The following is a 21,794-nucleotide window of genomic DNA, read 5'->3' as shown; positions in this document are numbered from 1 at the left end:
GAAGCCCATTACAAAGGCCCATCACATATAAAGCAGCAAATGAATTCAGGTTGAACGTGATACCAAGTAGCGTCTTCCTGATTTTATATAAATCAAATGACCTAAACGCTACAGGATGTAGCGTCTTACATTTTTTAATAAAGACGCTACACCAGCCGCGTCTTTATTGGTCAGTGAGGGCCAATTTCCGGGTATTTTGATATTTGGGGCATTTCCACCCCAAATTTGGTTATTTGGGGTCCAAACCCAATTTTTCTTTCTACAGTACAGTAACTTAGATACTACTGTAGCTATTGCTCCGTTCATACTACTCATTTTTATATCGCATGACACGTATTTAAACTTCTATAAATTATCATTCTGTAACTTAGTCTTTAAAAATTGTTGTTTATGATATAAAGTAAAACTTAAAATTTTATTCCGAAGACAAAAAATTTTAAAATAAATTATTGAATTATATTTTATACCAGCACTCTGTATCGAATTTATATAAGTACATTGTTTTTTTTATAAACGAGTTAATTCAATAATAAAAAGTCACACGACATCTAAATAAACAGTCGCGTCGAACAAACAAAATACAGAAACAATCACTGATTAATCCAATATTCTTGGAGATAAAATCACATGATTTGTTGAAGATGATATATACACATACTTTACCACTTTCGCTTCCGCTACAAACAGTTTGAGCTATCGAGTGAGAATGCAATCTTTTGACAATTTTTATTACTAAATCAAGCACCATACTCACACAAACGGCGGTGAGAAAATAACAAACTCCCACAAAATGGTGAGACAACCAAAAAACCAGAACCAAACGTGCCAACTCAACAACCAAATGCGTAAATAAAATATTAGCTAACCAAGGCAATCCTTAGATCTGGAGAACAACCCACAAAAACAAAATAAGTCGGACCACTTTCGAGGATAAAAGCGCTGGGAAGAACAAGAAATCTATAATTCTGTGGAATTGAGATCTAATAAAAAGATGACCGAATCAGAAAAGGCTTTAAATCCTTAGATCCGAAAAAACAAGCTAATGTCAAAAAGGTTTTATTGAAAGAAAGAAGAAAACACAAAAGAAAGGAAATAAAAGGTTTTGGGGCTTTCCACCGGTAGAAATCATGTGGATAATTAGGGTTTTCTCCTTATTCGGAAGGTTAGACAAAATTGTGTCTTTATCATATGAGTACATTGTTATAATACTTGATTTAGATAATCAAAACATTATTTGTCGATAACTGAGAATATAGAATCAGAGACTTGGAATATACACTGTTACTATATATATAATTGGATATGGCTAAAATAATGGAAACATTTACTTTGCAGAAAGATTCTTTATTCCTGTACAAAAAATCATTCAAGAAAATAGAACGAGCAGGTTTAATTTCATCCGTGAAACCCAACACTACATATAATACTACCTATTTTGTTTACACGTATTCACCTATTTCAACTCTTAATCAAAGTTACATAAAAACAGCATGACGAAAAATGCACACAACCTATTTGGTGACAAGTCTAACCCAAATTCCAGCACTAGGTACTCCCCGGTGAACCAAAAACAAAATATAATACCCTGGTGGAGCAATTCTCGCGTTTGGTGGCGCCACCGCTTGAACGGTGTCAGGACCCCTCATCCTCACATCCAACACAAGCATTCTCTGTTGCTGTGAATACCCATGAGTCGTAAAGGGTGGCGATAACATATGCATCTTCAAGTCTGAGGCCTCCAGGGGCTGTGGGGGTGGAGTAGTGATCGCATATTTAAAAGAAAATGGGCCTCCATGTTTCACTTTCTTGGGCTTAGTTAGTATTTTTGGTCTGTGCTTATCGAGGCTTTTGTCGAGATAAGGTGGGGTGAACTTCTCCACGCGGAGCTCGGTTGGGAAGGGGACTCCCTGGTAGACGTATCTGTCGTTTTCATTGCTTCCGGCTACGAGGACTTCTCCGTTGGATAGGACTGCTGAGGTGGAATGGTACATTCTTGGGATTGTGGTGGGGTGGAGCTGCTTGAACCTGCTTCCGAGCTTCTGTTTGGGCATGTAGAGCTCGGGGGTGAGGTTGGGATCGTCGCCATTCCACCACCCTGCAGCGCCTTTCTTTGCGCCATTGAGAATCAGAAGGTCTCCTGTGGGGAGAATTAGCATGTCTCCCATGACACGAGGAGACAAGAGCATGTCTTTTTCCCAGTGTGGATTCGGGTCCATCAGCTTGATCTTGTTACAATCTTGAAGGGCTGGCCAGTATACATTCTTAGGCTTTGGCCTAGCTTGGACACTGTCCACTGGAAAAAAGGCAAATGGTGAAGCTCCCCCACAGACCATGATGTCAAAGTATACTTTTTCGGGGTTTTTAGGGTCGATTTTGATGGGAAGAACGGCAGACATGCCTGAGGCAGGGTAGTTCCTGGAGCCACCAGCAAGTGGTGGCAATTCACGGATGATTTTTGCGGTTTTAGGGTCGAAAATTATAGAGCGGTTGTTGGCAAAGAGGAAAAGATTTCCATCTGGAACCAGATACAAGAAAGGGTAGAGGTTGTTTTCAACAGGGTCAGTGGTTTGTTGGAGAAAGGGGAAATCAAATTTTTTTATAGGGATATTGAATGTATCTGGTGGAATAATTTCGTAATTGAAGGATTTTCGACCGCCAACTATTACAAGATTGCCATCTTCCAAGATGTGTTGTGAAGCATACCTGTTACATGAATGTACAGAGGTTAGGCTCAGGCACAAATGCTCATTAAGTAATATGCATATATGATGATTATATTACCATCTCTCAGAACCTAAAACGAAAGACTTCTCTGTGAAATCACAGTTGGGGCATGGCTTGAGAAGACGAATAGCACTTCTTCCTTTGTAATACCCTCCTGAGCCTACTAGGGTTCCAGTAGCCGATAAACTTCCAACTGAGCACCACGGATCAGATTTAATCTACGTACATACAGAGCATGAAAAACCCAATAATTAAATTAGATGCTCAATTTTTTTGATTACACATAGGGAAGAAATATTATGATGCTATATACATACAGTTAGCGGTCTGGTGGTATCGTGTAGCCCATCATACTCTAGAGCATGAGCATAGCAATCCGGAACATTGGTCTCAAAATTGATAGGACAATTTCCCTTAGGTTTCAGCTCAAGCGCAGAAGGCCCCAGAAATGTTGTGTCAAACCACACTACCTTATCTTCTGGCATTGTTTGTAATTGCATGGCGGAAATGCCAGCATTTTGAGTGGTTATTCTCCATTTGCCAAGGGAGTTGGACTCAAATCTTGGTTTTTCAGGTGAAAGAATAGGATTACCATCTGGTCCGATAACAGGTGTCGCGTCTTGACTCGTGTGAGAAGTATGATCTGATGAGTCCCCTTTGTTGCTGTTCATCATCTTTCTTGCACTCTCCACCTGGTCACCGCCGCTGCTACTGCTGCTGCCACCATCATTGCTAGCGGACAATGAAGGATCTGATGCGGGCAATGAAGGATTTGATGCGGGCAATGAAGGATCATCAGATCCATGTTCTACAGTAACTTGTCCTTGGAAGATACCACCAAAAGGGCCTCTTCCCAGAAACCCGAACTTGGACCCTGTAGTGATGGTCTTTTGAAAACCAGGATCAGCGCTTTCGACACAAACCCAAAGCGATAAGAGAATGAGGAGAAGAAAAGGTCTCAGACTTGGCATCATGGCTGTCGTTAATCTTGGCCTTATGCAAAAAATATCTCTCGCCATTGCCATTTTACTAATAATTGAGACCTTCAAAATCATTTATTGGATCATTTTTGTTTATAGTTCTTCACATATTTGCATGTCTCCGATCATATATAGCTATCAACATCCTATAATTAGAAAGTAATGCAAATACACACACGAAGTTGGATCTTTTGTATCTAAAACTAACTGAGTGATATTTATGGGGGGAAACTTGACCAAGAAAATTTATTGTGGCTGTACAGTTTTGTAGTAAATTTTGTAATATTTACAATAGGATGTGTGCTGAAATTTGTTAACCACAGCTTAAAATTCTCTGCGGTGTTTGTAGAATCACAATATTATTGTGGCTCTATATATAGACTATGTATGACTATCCAAAGGTGAGATAGATGACTGTTGAACTGATCTTTAAAGAATCATGAAACTCAGCTCACACTCTTAGCAGAGAGCAACTGCAGGTGGCGATTCTACAGAGAGTTCAAGTCTTGTTCATACATGTCAAACCCAGTCAATGGCCGAGATGTTAAGTCATTCTCAGGCTTCATCGTCGCTTGCAGCATCAACACCCATGTTTCTTCAATCTAACCAAGATAGTATTCTAACCTTTTGACGAAGAATTGATTAAAAATCATTTCAATAAGTCTTAGTTTTTTCTTCAAAAAAAAAAAGCCTTATTTTTATTATTTTTTTGTTAAATTGGTTGGGTGCACACTCATATCCCGAACATAAGAGTCCACTTATCCCCGAGCGCCCACGAAATCAAACTCATGACCTCAAAACAACAACCCTTAGCGCAGGATAATAAGTCTTATATTTGTTCCATGGTATAAGGATCGGTAATGGCCTTGTGGGTGTCAATAGTGTTCTTGTTTTTACAGTATTTGGGGGAGCAAAGATAGTTTCCATAACAAATTATCAAAAAGAAAAACGCAGGACCTATCTCGGATATGTATGGATATAGTGTATCCCATTCGAAAAATAAATAAAAAAATATATTCTTTAATTAATTATAATTAATATCATATATTTTATTTATTTTTTGATATTTTTGTAGAAATATAAGCGTGGATTTTCTTTAATAATATGACATATATATTATATGTTAACATATTATATAATAATATTTTCACTTTTAACTCTTATTTTTATAATAACTAAATTATTCAATTATTATTATTAAATTTAAAGATATGATTATCTTAAATTATTCGGATATTATTTATCATGTTTAAATTCAGATATTATGTTCAAACTATCATAAGATTTTAGTGCAGATTCGGATATGAATTCAGATTTTCAGAGATGGATTTTAACATAACGCGAAATTGGGGCTGATGATTTATTATTTTTTCGGTCCCATTCATTTTTATACAATTTTCTTCTCGGACATGATACTCAGCCTATATGTGTACTAGTATGTTTGCCCGCGTTGCGGGTGGATCAATTAAATTCTTTTTCCAACACGACAAAAGAATTTTATATCTATAAAATTAAGTTTTTACAATAAATTTATAATTATATTTAATTAATTAATAAATTGATGAATAATTTTTATGTTAATAAAGATTTTTTTTTTGCTATTATTTTTGTATCTTTTCTTTTTTTCTTTGTATTTGTGCAGATAAGTTCTTATTTGTGAATAAAATTCCTGTTTTTCGGTTTTGAAATGTAAACAATTTAATATTTATACCTTTTTTAGTGTTAACCAATAATGAATATAATTTTTATTATAGGATTGCTAGAAAAGTATGTTTTTATAGAAATTTTTATTTATTTCTATAAGATGAAAATTTTATTTAGTTGTTTGGCCGCGTTGTGGGTGGAATAATTAAATTCTTTTTCCAATACGATAAAAAAATTATTTATAAAATAATGTTTTTACAATAAATCTATAATTGTATCTAATTAATTAATAAATTGATAAGTAAATTCTATGTTAATAAATTGTTTCTTTATATTTTGCTATTAACTTTTTCTTTTTTCTTTTTTGTATTTTGCCAGATAGGTTTTTGTTTACAATTAGAATTTCCGTTTTTGGTTTTGCACTATAAAGAATTTAATATACATTCTATGCACATTTATATTTTTTTAGTGTTAACCAATAATGAATATAATTTTTATTATAGGATTGGTACAAAATTATGTATTTGAAAGACATAATAAAATTTAATCAACAATTTTATTTTACAAAATTAGACAAAATTAGTCAAAGTTAGACAAAGACATTAACGAAATTAGACAAAGTCTTTGATATTCAGTAAAAGCATTCTGGGGAAACCATATGCCACTTTGAAGTCTACCTCTTTTCAAATCACCGCTTTGTTCATTTTCATTCCTTTAACTGAGGTAATCTCTTCACCCTCTTCTTGCACATTACACTTTCATTTTTTAGAAGGCTGAATCGTTCTTTCAATTTTTGTAGCATGATGGCGTGTTTTCCTTGTATCCCCAAGTTTGTAAAGTTACTTGATGCGGATGGATTTGTACAGATACATTGTAAAACTTTTTCTGTTACATCATATAAATAAAAACATCAGGCCCACACAGAAATCTCTATAGTCTAATCTCGATCAAATGTGAGAATAATTTATGTGACGGCATGGGTGACTGAGTGACATCAATTACTAAGCTATAACAATTATGTGATGGATGATGATTTCTTACCTGGGCAGTAAACTTGTGTGCCTTAGTTGCAGCTTCAGCACGTGGATTAACATACCTCTATTGCAAGAGATTATTATTCAAAAGAAAGAAATGTTGACACTCCATTTTCTGCAATGACAACTCAAACACATAGAAAACAGACATTTTGATAGCTTCAGCATCTGAGAAGCTAAATACCTGGTGCTTGAATTGAATTCTTTACTCCATGGCTTGGATGTCTGGGTGGAGTCCGAGCACCAAATATTATTTTGGAAGCTACATTGTAAGATTCAAAGTCAATAATTTACATTGATTGTAGATATCAAATTAAAATGCTTAAAAGTATAAATAAGAATTGGAATCGTGAGCATTATTTTGAATATACAAAATAATAACAGTATAAGTAAATATCATCTTCGGAAAACATTAATATTAATTTCACCTGATGCTTGAGTGCATCCATTATTATGTTCAATTGCATCTAATTTGACACTCAGATATTAGATAATCCAGTAGCTTACTTTGTAACACCAGGCCGTAGAGGCAGCAACTTCTTCTCAATGAGGACCATAAACAGCTCTGTCTTTCGCTTGTGAAGTGAAGCAATAAAATCCTATAATAGTGTACATATACAATATAAACCAGTACTCTACTGTCAATCTATATCCGAAACACCTCATCAAGCACTCACACATAAAACCAACCAAACAGGACACAACATAAATTTCATATTGAAATTCATGTGCATATCCTGTATATCAGATGGAGTCCTAGATTTCTGGTATATATGTGTGTGCATGTCTGGTCAAGTATAGTCAAACAGAGAAGAAGAGAGATTTAAACCTCAAATTATATTATTGTCACGGAAGATCTACATTCCACAGCAACATCAATACCATAGGTATTTGTGTGTTGACTGTACCTGTACCAGAACATAAATCTATACTCTCGAAAGCAGAATCTATATATACTACTTAGTTTTGACAATCAATCCTAAAACTTACTGATGTAATATTATAAACTAATGCAGCAAATAACAGATATTAGAAACTTGGCCAGGATGATGTAGCCATTTTAATTCAAAGAATTATCAGTCTCCATATCATTACTAAACCAGTGAAAATAATGAAAATGCTAGATCAGTTTTTGTAATAGAATTAATGATGTAAATTCAGAAGCCTTAATTGGTTACAATTAATACTCTTTTGTGTGCATATTTCAGGACCTCCATATCTCCTCACTGTCTCTACAATCTGCTAGTGAGAACCTGGACCATTTCCATCTTCCAATGAAATACACACAATCTAAAGCAGGCCATTGGAATCCAAATGAAATAAGAGTTGAGGAGTTATGTTTTATTCGAAGCTAGTTGCTGATACCACTATACTGGTGGAAAATTTGTGCGTGCTAGGGGAAGAGATGTACACTGGTGTATAAATAACTCGATAGCTTGTCATAAAATAATTCAGTGAATCAATAATTTCTTCTCAAGGGTCGCATCTACCAAATATTATGTTTATAAATTAGGTAATAAATAGGCATATATTTTTAACAGCATATGTTTTTACTTCGAAGCTCTAGTTAATGTTTCACCTGCATTGTAGTCACGAAGAAGCCAATCACGACGCAATATATTTTTCCCAGTAGGCCACTTGAACAATGTCACCCCTGCAATATATGTGAAAGATTAAACCTTCAGCTCCCGGAGTATTAGTTGGTTAAGTTAACAAACAACAATTGAAAATAGAGAGTGCAGTCATTTTTACTGACCGGTTACATCTCATTCAGTTGGATTGAGGATGAGATAATAACTCAATTTAATCTTAACCCTTAATATTTCTACCTAATTGGCAAGCATCATCTGCATAAGTATTTTATATTTATGATACAATGTTCTTTTCAATATAATATATAAGAACTTACAATTACACAATTTAGGCAATTTTTGGATGTCAATAGACACAGTAGTACCGTCATTGGTCTGAATCCTCTTGAAAAACTCAAAAAATGTGATTAATTCTTGCTTCCATTCTGTGCTTAAGTAGTTTTTTCCAACCTGTAGGGACATAAAACATTATTCTTATCGAAATGCAAAGTGAAACATATCTCAAGTTTAAAAAGAGAGAAATATGTATATACAACTTGATGTGAACGATTATAAACTACTTGTTAAGTCACAGTTTACTTACTGCCAATGTTTTTTCTTCTTTTTTTTTCGGCAAAGTTCTTTGAATAATAAAGCATATCCAAACTCAAAAATCCAGAATAGGAACTGACCGCATACCGTTCCTGGATGCGAGACTGTGATAGAAGGCGCATAACATATAAACTAAGACACATAACAAATAATTACAAATTCTTAAAATCAAAGGACTTCATTTTAAGTGTATTTAGTGTTTATTTTGGTGGTTATTTTTGTTCTCGTAATTTTATTAAAATATATACAGTGAGATTTATACAAATTTCCAACAAAGTTTAAATAATACAAACAAATAGTATAAACTTAAAGTTCTTATTACTTAAGCAAACCTTTAATTTATAATTATCAACTAAACAAAGCAAACTTGAAACCATTGCTTTGTCCAAATCTCACACTAATTACACCTATAATAAACCATATAAACATAGTAGCATTAGCATATGTGATGTCTTAGACTCAATGACAGGAACTAACATTCTTCTCTACTTCCTCCTGAGGCACATATAGATGACAGAATCTAAGTAGATTCCTCTATGCAGGCATACACATATAGATGACAGAATCTAAGTATGTACCTTTGAGGTGCCAGTAACAAACTGTAAGAGTCGTCCGTTATCCTCCTTGATAAAACTCTGTACAACCTCCCAAAACCACTGTATAACAGGAAATCCAGCACTATACCCTAAATACTCGGTATTCACTCATGTCATCCACTGTAGAGGATAATATAAAAAAAATTAGTATAACACAACATAGTACTCTTAACATATCTGAGTTATAAAGTACATCATCAGAGAACTCACAATCAATATATGGTAGCCCACTACTTAACAGTTCCAATTCTTTTTTTTGTTAAACACATCACCATATTTTCAAGTTGTAAAGTGAATAAAATTAATAGATGAAATAATCTGGAACAAACTCATGGATTGTTATGTGATCAGAATTAACATGGCCAAAATGAAACTCATCTTTACCTAATAAAAAATACAGGAAAAGAAAACTAATTACAGGAGCAAACAACAAATAGAGAACAAAATCTCATACAAAATTATAATAGGTAGAGGTATCAGAAACAGAGATGGGTCACATAAAATTACCCAATTGTGGAGGCGTCGATTTGAGAGTACTCCGTTCCAATTCTGGAGCCGGCGACTTAAGATTACCCCTTTTCAAAGAATCCATCAATTACGAATCTAAGAAGACCATCAAAAGAAGATAAGATTTTTGTGCAAAAATTACAAATCAAATACTATAAAACGAATAATTGATACAATGAATGGAGTCATTTTGATTACACTAAAACACAGCAAAGAACTGTACGGGGAAGAAGCTTTACCTGTTGCAGTTTCAATTAAATTTGAAAGTTTGAAATGTATAACATGAATTAGGGCGAGAGAATGACAGAGGGAGGGATGAGCAGCACGTGGAATACGGGAAGGAAAGAACGGTTTGGATGGCGAGGATCGTATGTATGCCGTATGTATGTTGTGATGTTTTTGTAATAGAAGTGTATAAGCATGGGTCAAATGGTCATTTCAATGGTATTTTGGCAACAGGCTTTATAATATAGATAGATAGATAGATGCTACTCACCGGGACCAAAGAAGCAAGTAACAATAAATGATCTTGGAAGAAGCGAAACTAAGACAGTTTTAAGGAGTAAATTACTGTAATTAACTCTACCTTCCGGAAGCAAATAATGGAACCCAGCTATAAAAGGTGTATTCTTTGGTGCCGTTTGAGACATTGGGCCCCATCATCTGTTTGTCCATTCTGCAAATTTGCATTTCAAAATTTGTTTCTGTTCTCTTGTTTTCGAGAGGGAGATCTTAAAAGCTCCTGTCATCTTTCTTTGACCAACTCACTTCTCTTATTTTTTTATAAAAACTTTGTTTTAAATTAAACCTTCGTAACGAAAAATATTATTTTATCCTCTATGAATCGGAAATGTTATAAAAATTGTTTGAATCACTCCTGCGCCCATTAATATATTCAGGTCTCTCTCTCTCTTAACCAGTGTCTCAAGACTCCAAGCCCAACACTTCATTTCTTATTCACTTAAATTCATTCCTCTGTTTCTTTGTATTTTGACTTTTGACCAGTGATTCTAGACAGCTGCAACTTTGTAGAGAAGAAAAGAAAGAAGAGGTGAAGGTTAAAGATGATGAGTGCTTCAAAGTTCATAAAATGTGTCACTGTGGGAGATGGAGCTGTTGGCAAGACTTGCATGCTCATCTGCTACACCAGCAATAAGTTCCCCACCGTAAGTTCAGTTGCTTCTTCTAAAACAACATTTTTTTTTTAGTCCGGTGTCCGGGCTAGCCTGCGTCCACCTCGACTAATCCGATTAGGCATACTGTCACACTCGTATCCCCGAGCATGGTAGCCCACTTACTTCTAATACAACATTACTGCTGCTTGGGATCACAATTAAAGTCTTGCTGCTGTGTTGCAGGATTATATTCCAACGGTGTTTGATAATTTTAGTGCTAATGTGGCTGTGGACGGAAGCATTGTCAACTTGGGCCTATGGGATACTGCAGGTGCCTTTCAAATTAAATTTTTTCTTGTAAAATTATTTGCTTTTTAATATTATTTATTAATTATTTGCTTGTGTATTTAGGCCAGGAAGATTATAGCAGGCTGAGGCCTTTGAGTTATAGAGGTGCTGATATTTTTGTCTTAGCTTTCTCATTAATCAGCAGGGCAAGCTACGAAAATGTGCTCAAAAAGGTTGATTACACTAAATTATTTTTATTTTTTTGTGTTTTTAGGCCAGGATTATTTATATAAGTATCATCTTGTTTGCTGTGTTTTTATACCTATCTCTCTGTGCAGTGGATGCCAGAGCTCCGTCGATTTGCACCCAATGTACCTATTGTTCTTGTGGGAACAAAGCTAGGTATTCTAATTTTATATTGGAAATTTGCAAAAGTACCCATGATTTTAAATTTATTTTCAAAAGTACGGTCGAAGTTGCAAATGAGGTTGCAGTGCTGGTTGAAAACAGTTGATTATCATGTTACTCAAGTTGCAAACAAGGTTGCATATATGGTTTCGCACCGTATTTTTGGAAAAAATAATTCAAACTTGGGTATTTTTGAAAAAAACCCTATTATTTTTAACTAGATTTTCTAACATCAGCCACCCCCTTTGTGGTTCAATATATTTCTACATGTCATTCGGACTTGTGTTTTTTCACAGATCTTCGTGAAGATGGATATCTAGCTCATCACATGGGATATGATCTCATTACAACTTCTCAAGTTTGTTCAATATTTTTGTGCATTATTTACCTCCCAAACTTTATGCTTCATATTGCAGAACATGTTTTTAACTGAATCGCAATTACAGGGCGAAGAGCTTAGGAAACAAATTGGTGCAGCAGCTTATATAGAGTGCAGCTCTAGAACGCAGCAGGTGATAAGAGAATCTTATTTACTAACTGCTTGATAATTATATATGTTTTTGCTTAATTTTAGGTGTTGCAAAATAATTAAGTTACTACAGTTCATTTAAAACCAATTCACAGTATATTTGATGTTTTTACTCAATGCCAGAATGTCAAAGCTGTTTTTGATACTGCTATCAAGGCTGTACTTCAACCTCCAAGGAGGAAGGAAATTGCAAGGAAGACTAGACGTAGAAGCTCTGGTTGCTCAATTGTGTAAGTGTCTCAGATTTGCTCACACACATTTATGATTTAGCACTTTGAATGCATTTAGACAAGTATTTTTGCAGGGTCTGGGCCTAAAACTTGTTATTGTGTCCTTTTAAAGAAAAGTTTAATATCTTGAAAGAATTTTTTGTTTCAGTAATGTTCTGCACTTAATTCCAGCATACATAAACTTTTATACATGGATATACAGTATCTCCTCTGTAGTAAATGTGGCTACAAAATTTGTATTATAGAACAATATTGCTCAATGGCCGGTCTACTTTTGGGTACTGCAGTAACGAAAGAAGCATAGTCTAGTTTTGTAGTCCACTGTATATGTAAATATTTTCTGTTATTGTAATGTACCCCTTTAATTTAATGGAAGGTTTGAGCTTAATTTTAATATTTCCTTAAATGATACCATTACTGAAGGGTAAGACAAATACAGGTAGTTTGCTTTCCTGTTTAGTAACACTAATATTATGCAGTCCCTTAATTTTAAGTTATAGTTTTTCGATGTTATTGTTATTATCCACTAAGTCTTGCATGTTCTATGTTTCATATCAGCCAGAGTATGGTATGCGGAGGTTGTGGTGCTTAACAAATGCTGTTTCCAAATGGACAAAAACAACAGACTTTTGGCATGATCGAGCTCCTGCAATTGCTTTAGTAGTTCAACAGATCAAACTCTTCTCTTGCTACATGTACATCAGTGAATGCTGGTATGCATATATTGTAGCTGGAGGGAATTTGTCGATTTTGTGGAAGTCTATCTTATTCTGTTAGCAAATGGAAAAGATAGCCATAGGAACTTCTTCATTCTCTAGGCTATGAATATGATGGTAATATGTGGATGTCGATATGTGATGTCTTTGGCTATTCAATGTCTAGGGCTCTAGGCACTGTCTTCGTAGTAAGATTCATATTTTGCGACTACTGTTTAATTTGTAGAAATCTAATATTTCAGTCATGGATGTTACCAAGAAAAAACAGAAGTTTCAGTTGAAGTAGCTAAAAGTTAATTACTCCGTCTGTTTTTTTTATGTCACTTTTGACTGTTTTTTTTATGTCACTTTTGACTTGAGCATGGACCTTTAGGTGCATTGACCAGCTAGTAAAAATTATTATTTTTAATTGATTTTTTTTGTGAATTAAAATTTTGTTTATATATTTTTATTCAGAAAAAGAAAATTTCAAAAATAATACTTTTAACTACCCGGTCAAAGCACTTAAAAGTGTGTGTCAAAAAGTCAAACGTCATATATTAAAAAACAGAGGGAGTACAATAAAATACCAGGATGACACATTGACATTTCCCTCCCTCACCTGTATTGAAATAATGTAGTGGAAGCAAAGTTTTCGAATAGGAATCAAACAGCAAGAAAGATTGCTTCCATTGTGGAAACTCTGGGAATTCGATTTTCTTTCTATCTCAAATAAAATGTTTAGTGTAATGAATAATGGGGACACAAGAACTAGAGAGAAGTGTGAATTTATACTTTAATTTCTAACTTCATTATATTCTTTTTTATATATATATAAAAATCATATTAGCCACCTCCTGATCTAGAAATCTGCAGCATAATATCAAATCAATTTTTTTATCATATTAAAACAATATATTCTATTTATAATAACTAGAATTAATTATTCCATAGAACTAAAATTATAAAAACCAGAACCAAATTCCGAACCACGTCCAGTGAAACTGATTTAGGTTCAAATAACCCAACCAAAACTATATTATTACTGTAGAACCAAAATCAAACCAATCACATTGTCTACTTAATAAGACCAAGCACACTTCTAGCCGGGTCTACTTTAAAATAAGTCTGCACAAAGCCGTTACATTGAATACTAATTTTAAACGTTCTAAACCAGCAATGAAGTTGAGCTCACATGTGAGATGCATTCTATTTTTACAGTAAGAGACTCGTGGGAATGCCATATTGATTAAAAGAATTGGCAACTCAGCACCTCCCATGGGTATGGAAGTGCTAGAAGCATTGTAAAACCCCCCTCTGTCTAGACCTCAGAAGGACCGATCAAAGTCTAGGTGCTTAGCGGCCAAAATAGAAGAACAAATGAAAATTCCATGTTGACCATTTACAATATTTGCTCCGGCGGAAGAAGAGCTATCTCAATTTCTTGAAGTGATTTTCCTTTAGTTTCCATCACATTTCTCTTTACAAAAACCACCCCCATCAAGCAGAAGATGCCAAACATAGTATACAGGAGCTGTGCCCCCATCTTCTCAAGCAGTCGCAAGAATAACAAGCCAACCAAGAAGTTGAAAACCTAAATATGATTCAGACCGACTACTAAATTAGAGCTAAGGTCATACCCTAATCTTGTACTTGGACAAAAAAAAATAGGTCAAACAAGATTTATATAACACATAAAAGTTTCTACAAAATATAACAAATTGGCGATGAGGTATATTACCCAATGCACCGACATGCAAAATGCCACAGCTTTGGCCCTGATTCTGTTTGTAAAAATTTCAGGCAAGAGCAGACCAGGAACAGGGCCTACGCCCACAGCAAATGAGAAGACAAACCTGCAAAGTAAAATCTGACTTGTAACTTCAATTCATACTGACCAAGCCTGTGCAAGCATCATACAAGCTCATGCTATATTGTAATTTCAACAGCCTATTACAAAAGTATATACAGGCACCGGGAGGGAGGGGTGGACTACCACCAAGGCCTCAAACGCTCCAAGATAATGATCACTAAAAGGAGCAAGTGGGACACTATCCTTCCTATATATTTTCACAAAGGCAAGTGCTCAAATACAAACTCCTTACAGTACAAATATACAAACAATCACTAAATGTGTTGAACATAATTACTAAATGTTTGAATAGAATCACTAAATCTACCAGGCGGGTCTGATGGAGAGATAAGGGGAGGGAAGCACTTACGGGGCGGCGTAGCCGCGTGGTGATGCAGCGCGGCCGGCAGCAGCCGCGACGCCAACACGGCTGCAGTGCTAGAAACACGATTGAGGGAGAGAGACACGATTGTGGGTGAGGAGAAAAGCAGTGGTGATATCGTGTGCATGTATAGCACTGCTCAGTGAAGACAAACAACCAGAGAGAGAGCTGCTGGCATTGGTGGTGGTGGTGGGTGGTTGAGAGAGAGAGTGTGTGTGTGTGTGGCGCTAGTGGGCGGTGGTGGTGGTGATTCGAGGTGATTGTGGTGGTGATGGTGATGGATATATGTATGTATTTGTTAAATTAAAACTGTTAATCACTAAATATTATTGTCATAATCACTAGTTTGTACGTTTGTACAGTAAGGAGTTTGTACTGGAGTAGGACCCTATATATATATATGTGTGAAAACAAATAACAAAATATAACACTCACATCAGCATGCCAATGACAGATAGGTACTGCCCTCCTAAACTTGATGCAAACACTCCTCCTGCAGCAACTTGAAGACATGTTGATAGCACCTGAGCAGAACACACAGTAAAATTTAGACACATCCTTACAAGGGCAAAAAATGAACAATAATATTTAGTAAATAGAATTACAGAAGATGCATGATTTGCTAGCTTGCTCACAGATGAAGGATGTCCTAACTCCTACTTGGATGTGTTGAAAAAAATCATATAGTTGTTCTACCAGTGCAAAATAAGAAACAGGCTTTATATAAAGTTACAGATCTAAAATCTTAAGCATTCCAAAGTTCATAAATTTCTTATGAACATACTTAATGTCATTTACGCTCCATACTTTTTCTACCCATGATAAGCAGCTAAAAAAAATTATTCCTTTATACGCAGCTTAAAAATCACAATTACATTGTCAATTTTATATGAAACATAGTCAGAAACTTGTAGGGCATAAGCCGACTTCCTTAGCCATATATGAGATTATTTACCATGCCAGAAAAGCTCCACAACAGAAGAATTTTCCTTCCTAATTTATCCATTAAAATCAAAGCGATGACGGATCCTGAAGACAAATATATGCAGTCAATTGTAAGCGTCACACTTGGTAATTAAAGCACTATTAAGAAGTTAGTACATACAGTGATTGGTGATGAAGCATGTACCAATTAAATTTGAAACTCCTATAAAGGCATTTGCAAGATTTGAAGGTACTCCCGCACTTCTAAATACAGTAGAAGAGAAATAAAATACAGCATTTATTCCAGATAGTTGTTGTAAAGCAAACAGAGTTGACCCGATAAAAACAACTGCAAAAGAAAAAAGTGAATAAAAAAGCACTTTGAATAAAGTACATGTAAAAAATATGGGGCAACCAAAACAATACAGCACTTATTCTGTAGAAAACTTTCATATAAAATATACATGTGTACATTACCTCTGAAATGAGGTCCGTGAATCAATTCTGAAAAGCTAACAGTATCTGTCTCATCCCCTCTATCTGACTTCGAAAATTCTGCCATTGCAGATTTCCCATGCGTTACTCCTAAGAGTCTCTCAAACTGATACTCAGCTTCAGCAATTCTTCCTTGCTATAATCAAATCAGATATGGAGCAATTATATTATTTTGCCAACTCAGAAGGATAAAAGACCAACTTTGGTTGCTAATTAATATTTTTCTCTAGTAAGCAGTATTAGTAAACTTTGTTGCCTTTTTGAAGTTTAACACATGCTTGTCACAAATCAAATGTACCATTTTACAAAAAGCAGCACATAATTAAGAAGGGGCATAGCCCTGATCAGCATGTTCCAAACTTCTTTAACAGTATGGAAGTACAATAGTCGTAATGTCATATACATATACTAATAGCTCGCCTCAGCTCATTAGTTGTTTTTCAGTAATCGATATGCTATCATAGGTATAAGAGTTCAAGGACTTTGTGGACAATATCTTGTAATTTGCGCTTGCTAAAACTAGTACATAATAAATGCTTAGACATTTTTGTTCTCCTCCATATTAACCAATGAAAAATTAGAAATCTTGGCACTGGCATACCTCTATTAGATGGCTCGTAATGAATCAAAGGAGAAACATATCGGCCATGTTTGTTGCATTAAATAAAGAATCACCACACTTTTTTACAATATGCACTCACTTCATTATACTTAAAAGACATGACTAGAGAATTTTAGATAGGTCAGACAATAAGAGTAGAAGAACCCATTAACATTCTGATTGTCGAGAAAGAAAGTTATGAGTCCAATGGTATTATCATATTTGCATCAACTCTTCTAACAGGTAGATAAAAGCCAATTAAGAAGTGATCTCCATAAATAACATATATATTCAGAGAGCAGATCAATGCTTTAGTTTACAGAAACAAATTATTTTAAGATGATGCAACCAACCTTGTAGAGCCAATGTGGACTTTCTGCAGAGAATTCCATGCCAATAGCAAGTATGACTGCTGGAACTGTAGACACCCAAAAACATATGCGCCACCTGTTTATAAGTGGAACATGCTAATTAAAGTAGTACTGTGTTTGTACCAGTAGGAAAGGTTAATAAGTGGGAGGTGAAATGGAGGGGGCTTGACAATGATTCAGCTTCCAAGTCTGTGACTTGCAGAAACAAACTACACAAAATTAAATGAATTATAATATTACTTCTTTCGTTTCTCAAGTTACAACAACATAACTAATTAAATTTGATTGGTCACAGATATATTTGGCGGATTCTCCTACTTTTGGGTGGATAATTTTATGAGTAAAATCGCGGTTATAGCTACATATTAAAAGGGCACATATACTAGGATTGGAAGGCAAATATTTAATCAATGCCAAAGGCTTTCCTATGAGTGTAAATAAAGCGAACATCCATCTGTGAACATGCTTACCAGCCAGGAATATCCTTTACAGGAATTCCGATCAGCAAAGCCGCCATAAGTCCTAAACATGTTGCAATTTGAATAAAGCTTCCATATGTACCTCTGACAAAGGAAGGAGAAATCTGTTTGCACAAACAGCAGAAACTCAGATAGATAGAAGTGAGCAGAAAATGCATAGGATGTATGATTGTGCTCATAAGCAAAACAGAATAGTTGTGACCTCCGTGATATAGAGAGCTGCTACAGCAGGACCAAGACCCAAGCCAATCCCAACTGAAAACCTTCCAAGAAGCATACCCATAACTGTGTTGGCTGATGCACTGAAAAAGCATACTTTAGTATCCACAGAAGTACAAGCACAGATAAGAAAACATTCGAACTACGAGATGCATTAAAAGTTAAAAGATATATAATCTTTATAAATTATGCTCGTGATTTGGAGAAATAATTTATGTTACTGGCGACAAACTTGACCTTAGAAATTAGAGATCAAAAGTTGTAACTTATATGTGCGCAGACCAAAGGAAATCATCATGTTACAATTTCTGGTTCTGTGTGTACATTCTCTTACTTCGGCATGTAAATTTCATTTTGCTTTCAAGGACAAAAGAGCAATTGGGATGAGACAGAATAGGAATGCAAGATGCATGGATTTTCTTTGTGGACTAAAGTGTGAACTATTTCAGGTTGACTATAACCTGAACCAAACGTGCAAATTATTGTCAAGAAATATATATCTCCAAAGACAATGAGCGAAGATCTAGGACTAGGACTCAGATTTACATATTTCTAGAGTCTAATAAGTGAGAAGAACTATGCCTGGTGTATAGATGAACTGACATTAAAGACATATTACCTGATTGCAGCACCAATTATCATAGGTAAAGCACATAATTGAAAAGCCCTACGTCGCCCGATCCCATCAGCAATCCAACCACTGACTAGACACCCTCCTAATGCACCACCGAGACACATACTGACCACCAGACCTTGATTTGACACAGAAACAGCTAAGAAACTTGATCGCAGTAGGCAATAATAGGTTATTTTACCATACTTACATCGAATATTGATACTTAGAACTCACATAAATATATATATCAACACTTGGAAAGAAAATGTTTTGATAGCATACCTTCCACCATAGTGTCCCCATTGAAACCGAGATCAGTAGATATGCTTTCAAGTGGTTCATTTACTACTCTGTGTGAATGAAGTGTCACAAGTCACAAATTCTAGCCTCTTACAGCATAACCAATAACAATTCAGTGTCTTTCGAAGAGTATTTCTAATGTAACATTGCAAATTTTTCATACATATATATACATGTATCAAACATTCAGAACTAACCCAAGATGGTAGCCGCATAAGAATGAAGCTAATGTTGCCACGAGTACATGGGGAAATGAGCGCTTCAAGGAGGGATTCCTGCTCTCTTGTCCCATACCATTCTGTAACAGAGCTAAAAGGAGAACAAGAAGTTAATATACATTTGCGCCACTAATCATTAATATCCAAACCCGACACTTATATATATTTTTAGTACCAATAGCAAATACTAGTATCTATAAATAGACAAAAACCCTTTTAAAGAATCTTCAGCTGCATAGTAACCCAATAAAAGGTCGGTGTAAAGAACAGCAAGCTGATTAATTGTTGAGCATCGATGGTATTACCTGAATTTTCCTCTATGTCCGGTGAAACAGAATTATCTTTCAGCAACATCCGCTTGTGTGTGGAAGCAGAACCGTGTAGGTGAGCCCACATACTGTGAATCTCTCACTCTTCCCTCCAAATCAGGTATCTTGGAGAGACTTCGAATCACACTGCAACATGTTACATCATAAAAATTAAGAAAACTAGTGCTTTCACATTGTAAATCCTTCCTTGCTTCAATATACAGACCTGGAGTGAATATTTAACAATAGATAATACAACAGAATGGACTGAATATTAAATTTTCTATTTCTACCTCCTCAGAAACCTCAATCAAATCTGGAAATTAAATAATGTAAACTACATTACAACTTGATTCAAATCAACCTAAGTGTCTGTCTCTGATCATCTCTCCCTAAAAACACCTGACTACTAGACACAAACACATGTGATGATAATGTTAAAAAATTGAATGTATATGATTAACCATCTAAACATGGGTTTAGATCAAAATTCAACATTTAACAGAATAATTATAATAAAAATACTTGTAAATTAGTAACTGAAGCATTCGACGATCCAAGATCCAAAACGATATAGCAAATATACACACAAATGCGCATGAAATCTGAAACATAGATCATGTTCATACCTGTATCAGAGCGCGAGAGGAGTTATCGTAATAGTACTTTATAGTAATATCTCCACTTGCTTTTTAGCTGCTCATTATAATAAATATTTCTCCCAAACTCCTGCTTATTTCTGTTTTCAAAATACAATATATTTTGTCCCGAATACGATAACAAAATACGATAAATACAATATGAATTTATTTTTTGTCAAATCCCCTGAACTGTTGATATAATACAAAGGGGGTTTTATATATAATACAAAGGTGGTTTTATATCAAAAAGGCCATTCGTTCTGTCCAAAAATCTCACCTAGATCACCCATTAAAAAACCATATTATTTAAACCACTAAAATGAGTATATATATCATTCTTTTTGATGATGTTATGGTGATTGACAGAAAATGTTAAATTTTCAAACTTTTGTCTCAATTCAAAGTTGACGTGTTCATCAAATTTGCTTCCGGCATGCATCTGACATGGCGTCTAAAAAAAATTGGTAAAAAGATTAATCTGGTCAACCAAATAAAATTGTGAGTAGAATAAAAATCCTAATTAAACTATTCATTTGGGATAAAATGAATTTGGAAGATCATAAATTTGACCCCTTAAGTTTGAATTGGGATAGAAAGTTTAAAAACTCAACGTTCTCCGTCAATTACCATGACGTTATCAAAAATAATGATATATATGCTCAATTTAGTGGTTTAAATGATATCATTTTCCAATGGGTGGTCTATATGAAATTTTTGAATAGAACGAGTGGCTCTTTTAATATAAAACCCAATATAAAAGAGATGGTCCTAAGTCATAACAATAATGTATGTGCTGGTTTTTTATATCATGGATTTCTCGATTTTAAAGATACAAAAGTCGAATAATTTGATTCTCAATTTAAAATTTTAGTTATTTTCATTTAAAATAAGTGTAATTTAAAATTTTTAAACGTAGTTTAAAATGTAAAAAGTATACTTATATATGTTTATTAAAAAAAGTGTATTTATATAATTATCTTTTAAATAAACCAATCATAGTAATTCTTAGCGCATAAATCAAACCTGAAGATTTCCAGGCCAGTGGGTCGGGACAGGTGTCGTAGACTGAGTGATAACCGTAATAGATGCACATGCAATGTCTCCCGAGTAACTCTCTAATTTATCTTATCTTGCTGATGAATGCACAATAACCTCTGTGGAATAATACCATGGAGTTTTATAAGATATCACAATATTATTAAGTAATTTAAAATTTTAAATAATTTTTAAGAAAATCTTACTTTGATATTCTAAGATTCTAATATATTTATCAAATAATTATCTAGTAATTCTAATACATATATATAGACCCATGATCAAATGGAAACCACCTTAAAATAAAAAGTAGAAACCAATTCAGTTTAGTGATATTCCTAGTACAATTTAGTTATATTCTTAGTACAGTTTAGTGATCTGTGTTGCAGAAATTAGTGAAAACTCGCAGAAACTGCCCAG

The 21,794-nt window shown here is 34.6% G+C and overlaps 3 protein-coding genes and 1 long non-coding RNA gene across 10 annotated transcripts; 1 reads left to right on the top strand and 3 right to left on the bottom strand.

Annotated features, from left to right (window-relative positions):
- Nucleotides 1-1,392: 1,392 nt before the first annotated feature.
- Nucleotides 1,393-3,910, bottom strand: LOC108194746 (putative aldehyde oxidase Art an 7). Its single transcript, XM_017361685.2, has 3 exons — nt 3,042-3,910; nt 2,782-2,942; nt 1,393-2,703 (listed from the first exon to the last, which is right to left on the bottom strand). The coding sequence occupies exons 1-3, from the start codon at nt 3,777-3,779 to the stop codon at nt 1,512-1,514; spliced, it is 2,091 nt and encodes a 696-aa protein (XP_017217174.2). The 5' UTR covers nt 3,780-3,910; the 3' UTR covers nt 1,393-1,511.
- Nucleotides 3,911-5,887: 1,977 nt separating this feature from the next.
- On the bottom strand, nt 5,888-10,258 carry LOC108195273 (uncharacterized). 4 transcript variants are annotated; one of them, XR_010285627.1, is made up of 9 exons: nt 9,908-10,258; nt 9,669-9,764; nt 9,144-9,281; nt 8,558-8,669; nt 8,292-8,424; nt 6,890-8,036; nt 6,567-6,644; nt 6,390-6,497; nt 5,888-6,233 (listed from the first exon to the last, which is right to left on the bottom strand). It is a non-coding gene; the product is annotated as an uncharacterized LOC108195273 (long non-coding RNA). The 4 variants fall into 4 exon arrangements; XR_010285626.1 differs by lacking the exon at nt 8,558-8,669 and having other exon boundaries at nt 6,890-6,981; nt 7,962-8,036; nt 9,908-10,249; XR_010285628.1 differs by lacking the exon at nt 8,558-8,669 and having other exon boundaries at nt 8,340-8,424; nt 9,908-10,257.
- A 159-nt stretch (nt 10,259-10,417) lies between these two features.
- Nucleotides 10,418-13,254, top strand: LOC108194243 (rac-like GTP-binding protein ARAC7). Of its 2 annotated transcripts, XM_017361178.2 has the most exons (9): nt 10,418-10,567; nt 10,674-10,834; nt 11,027-11,114; nt 11,195-11,304; nt 11,410-11,473; nt 11,776-11,837; nt 11,926-11,991; nt 12,132-12,238; nt 12,797-13,254. In XM_017361178.2, the coding sequence occupies exons 2-9, from the start codon at nt 10,733-10,735 to the stop codon at nt 12,828-12,830; spliced, it is 633 nt and encodes a 210-aa protein (XP_017216667.1). In that variant the 5' UTR covers nt 10,418-10,567; nt 10,674-10,732; the 3' UTR covers nt 12,831-13,254. The 2 variants fall into 2 exon arrangements, with proteins under 2 accessions (XP_017216667.1, XP_017216665.1); XM_017361176.2 differs by lacking the exon at nt 10,418-10,567 and having other exon boundaries at nt 10,574-10,834.
- Nucleotides 13,255-13,927: 673 nt separating this feature from the next.
- LOC108196847 (probable plastidic glucose transporter 2) lies at nt 13,928-20,484 on the bottom strand. 3 transcript variants are annotated; one of them, XM_017364308.2, is made up of 14 exons: nt 20,328-20,483; nt 19,696-19,845; nt 19,370-19,481; nt 19,155-19,222; nt 18,876-19,008; nt 18,240-18,339; nt 18,029-18,141; nt 17,541-17,634; nt 16,569-16,722; nt 16,297-16,440; nt 16,123-16,196; nt 15,603-15,691; nt 14,675-14,789; nt 13,928-14,527 (listed from the first exon to the last, which is right to left on the bottom strand). In XM_017364308.2, exons 2-14 carry the CDS (start codon nt 19,784-19,786, stop codon nt 14,336-14,338), a joined length of 1,479 nt encoding a protein of 492 aa, XP_017219797.1. In that variant the 5' UTR covers nt 19,787-19,845; nt 20,328-20,483; the 3' UTR covers nt 13,928-14,335. The 3 variants fall into 3 exon arrangements, 2 of the variants coding, with proteins under 2 accessions (XP_017219797.1, XP_063937480.1); XM_064081410.1 differs by lacking the exon at nt 20,328-20,483 and adding an exon at nt 20,224-20,248; XR_010285625.1 differs by having other exon boundaries at nt 14,387-14,527; nt 14,675-14,803; nt 20,328-20,484.
- Nucleotides 20,485-21,794: the final 1,310 nt, after the last annotated feature.

This window comes from Daucus carota, chromosome 7 (assembly GCF_001625215.2).
Source record: "Daucus carota subsp. sativus chromosome 7, DH1 v3.0, whole genome shotgun sequence".
Lineage (NCBI taxonomy): Eukaryota > Viridiplantae > Streptophyta > Magnoliopsida > Apiales > Apiaceae > Daucus > Daucus carota.
Note: the sequence above shows the minus strand (reverse complement) of the source record. Positions and strands in the feature narration are given on the sequence as shown.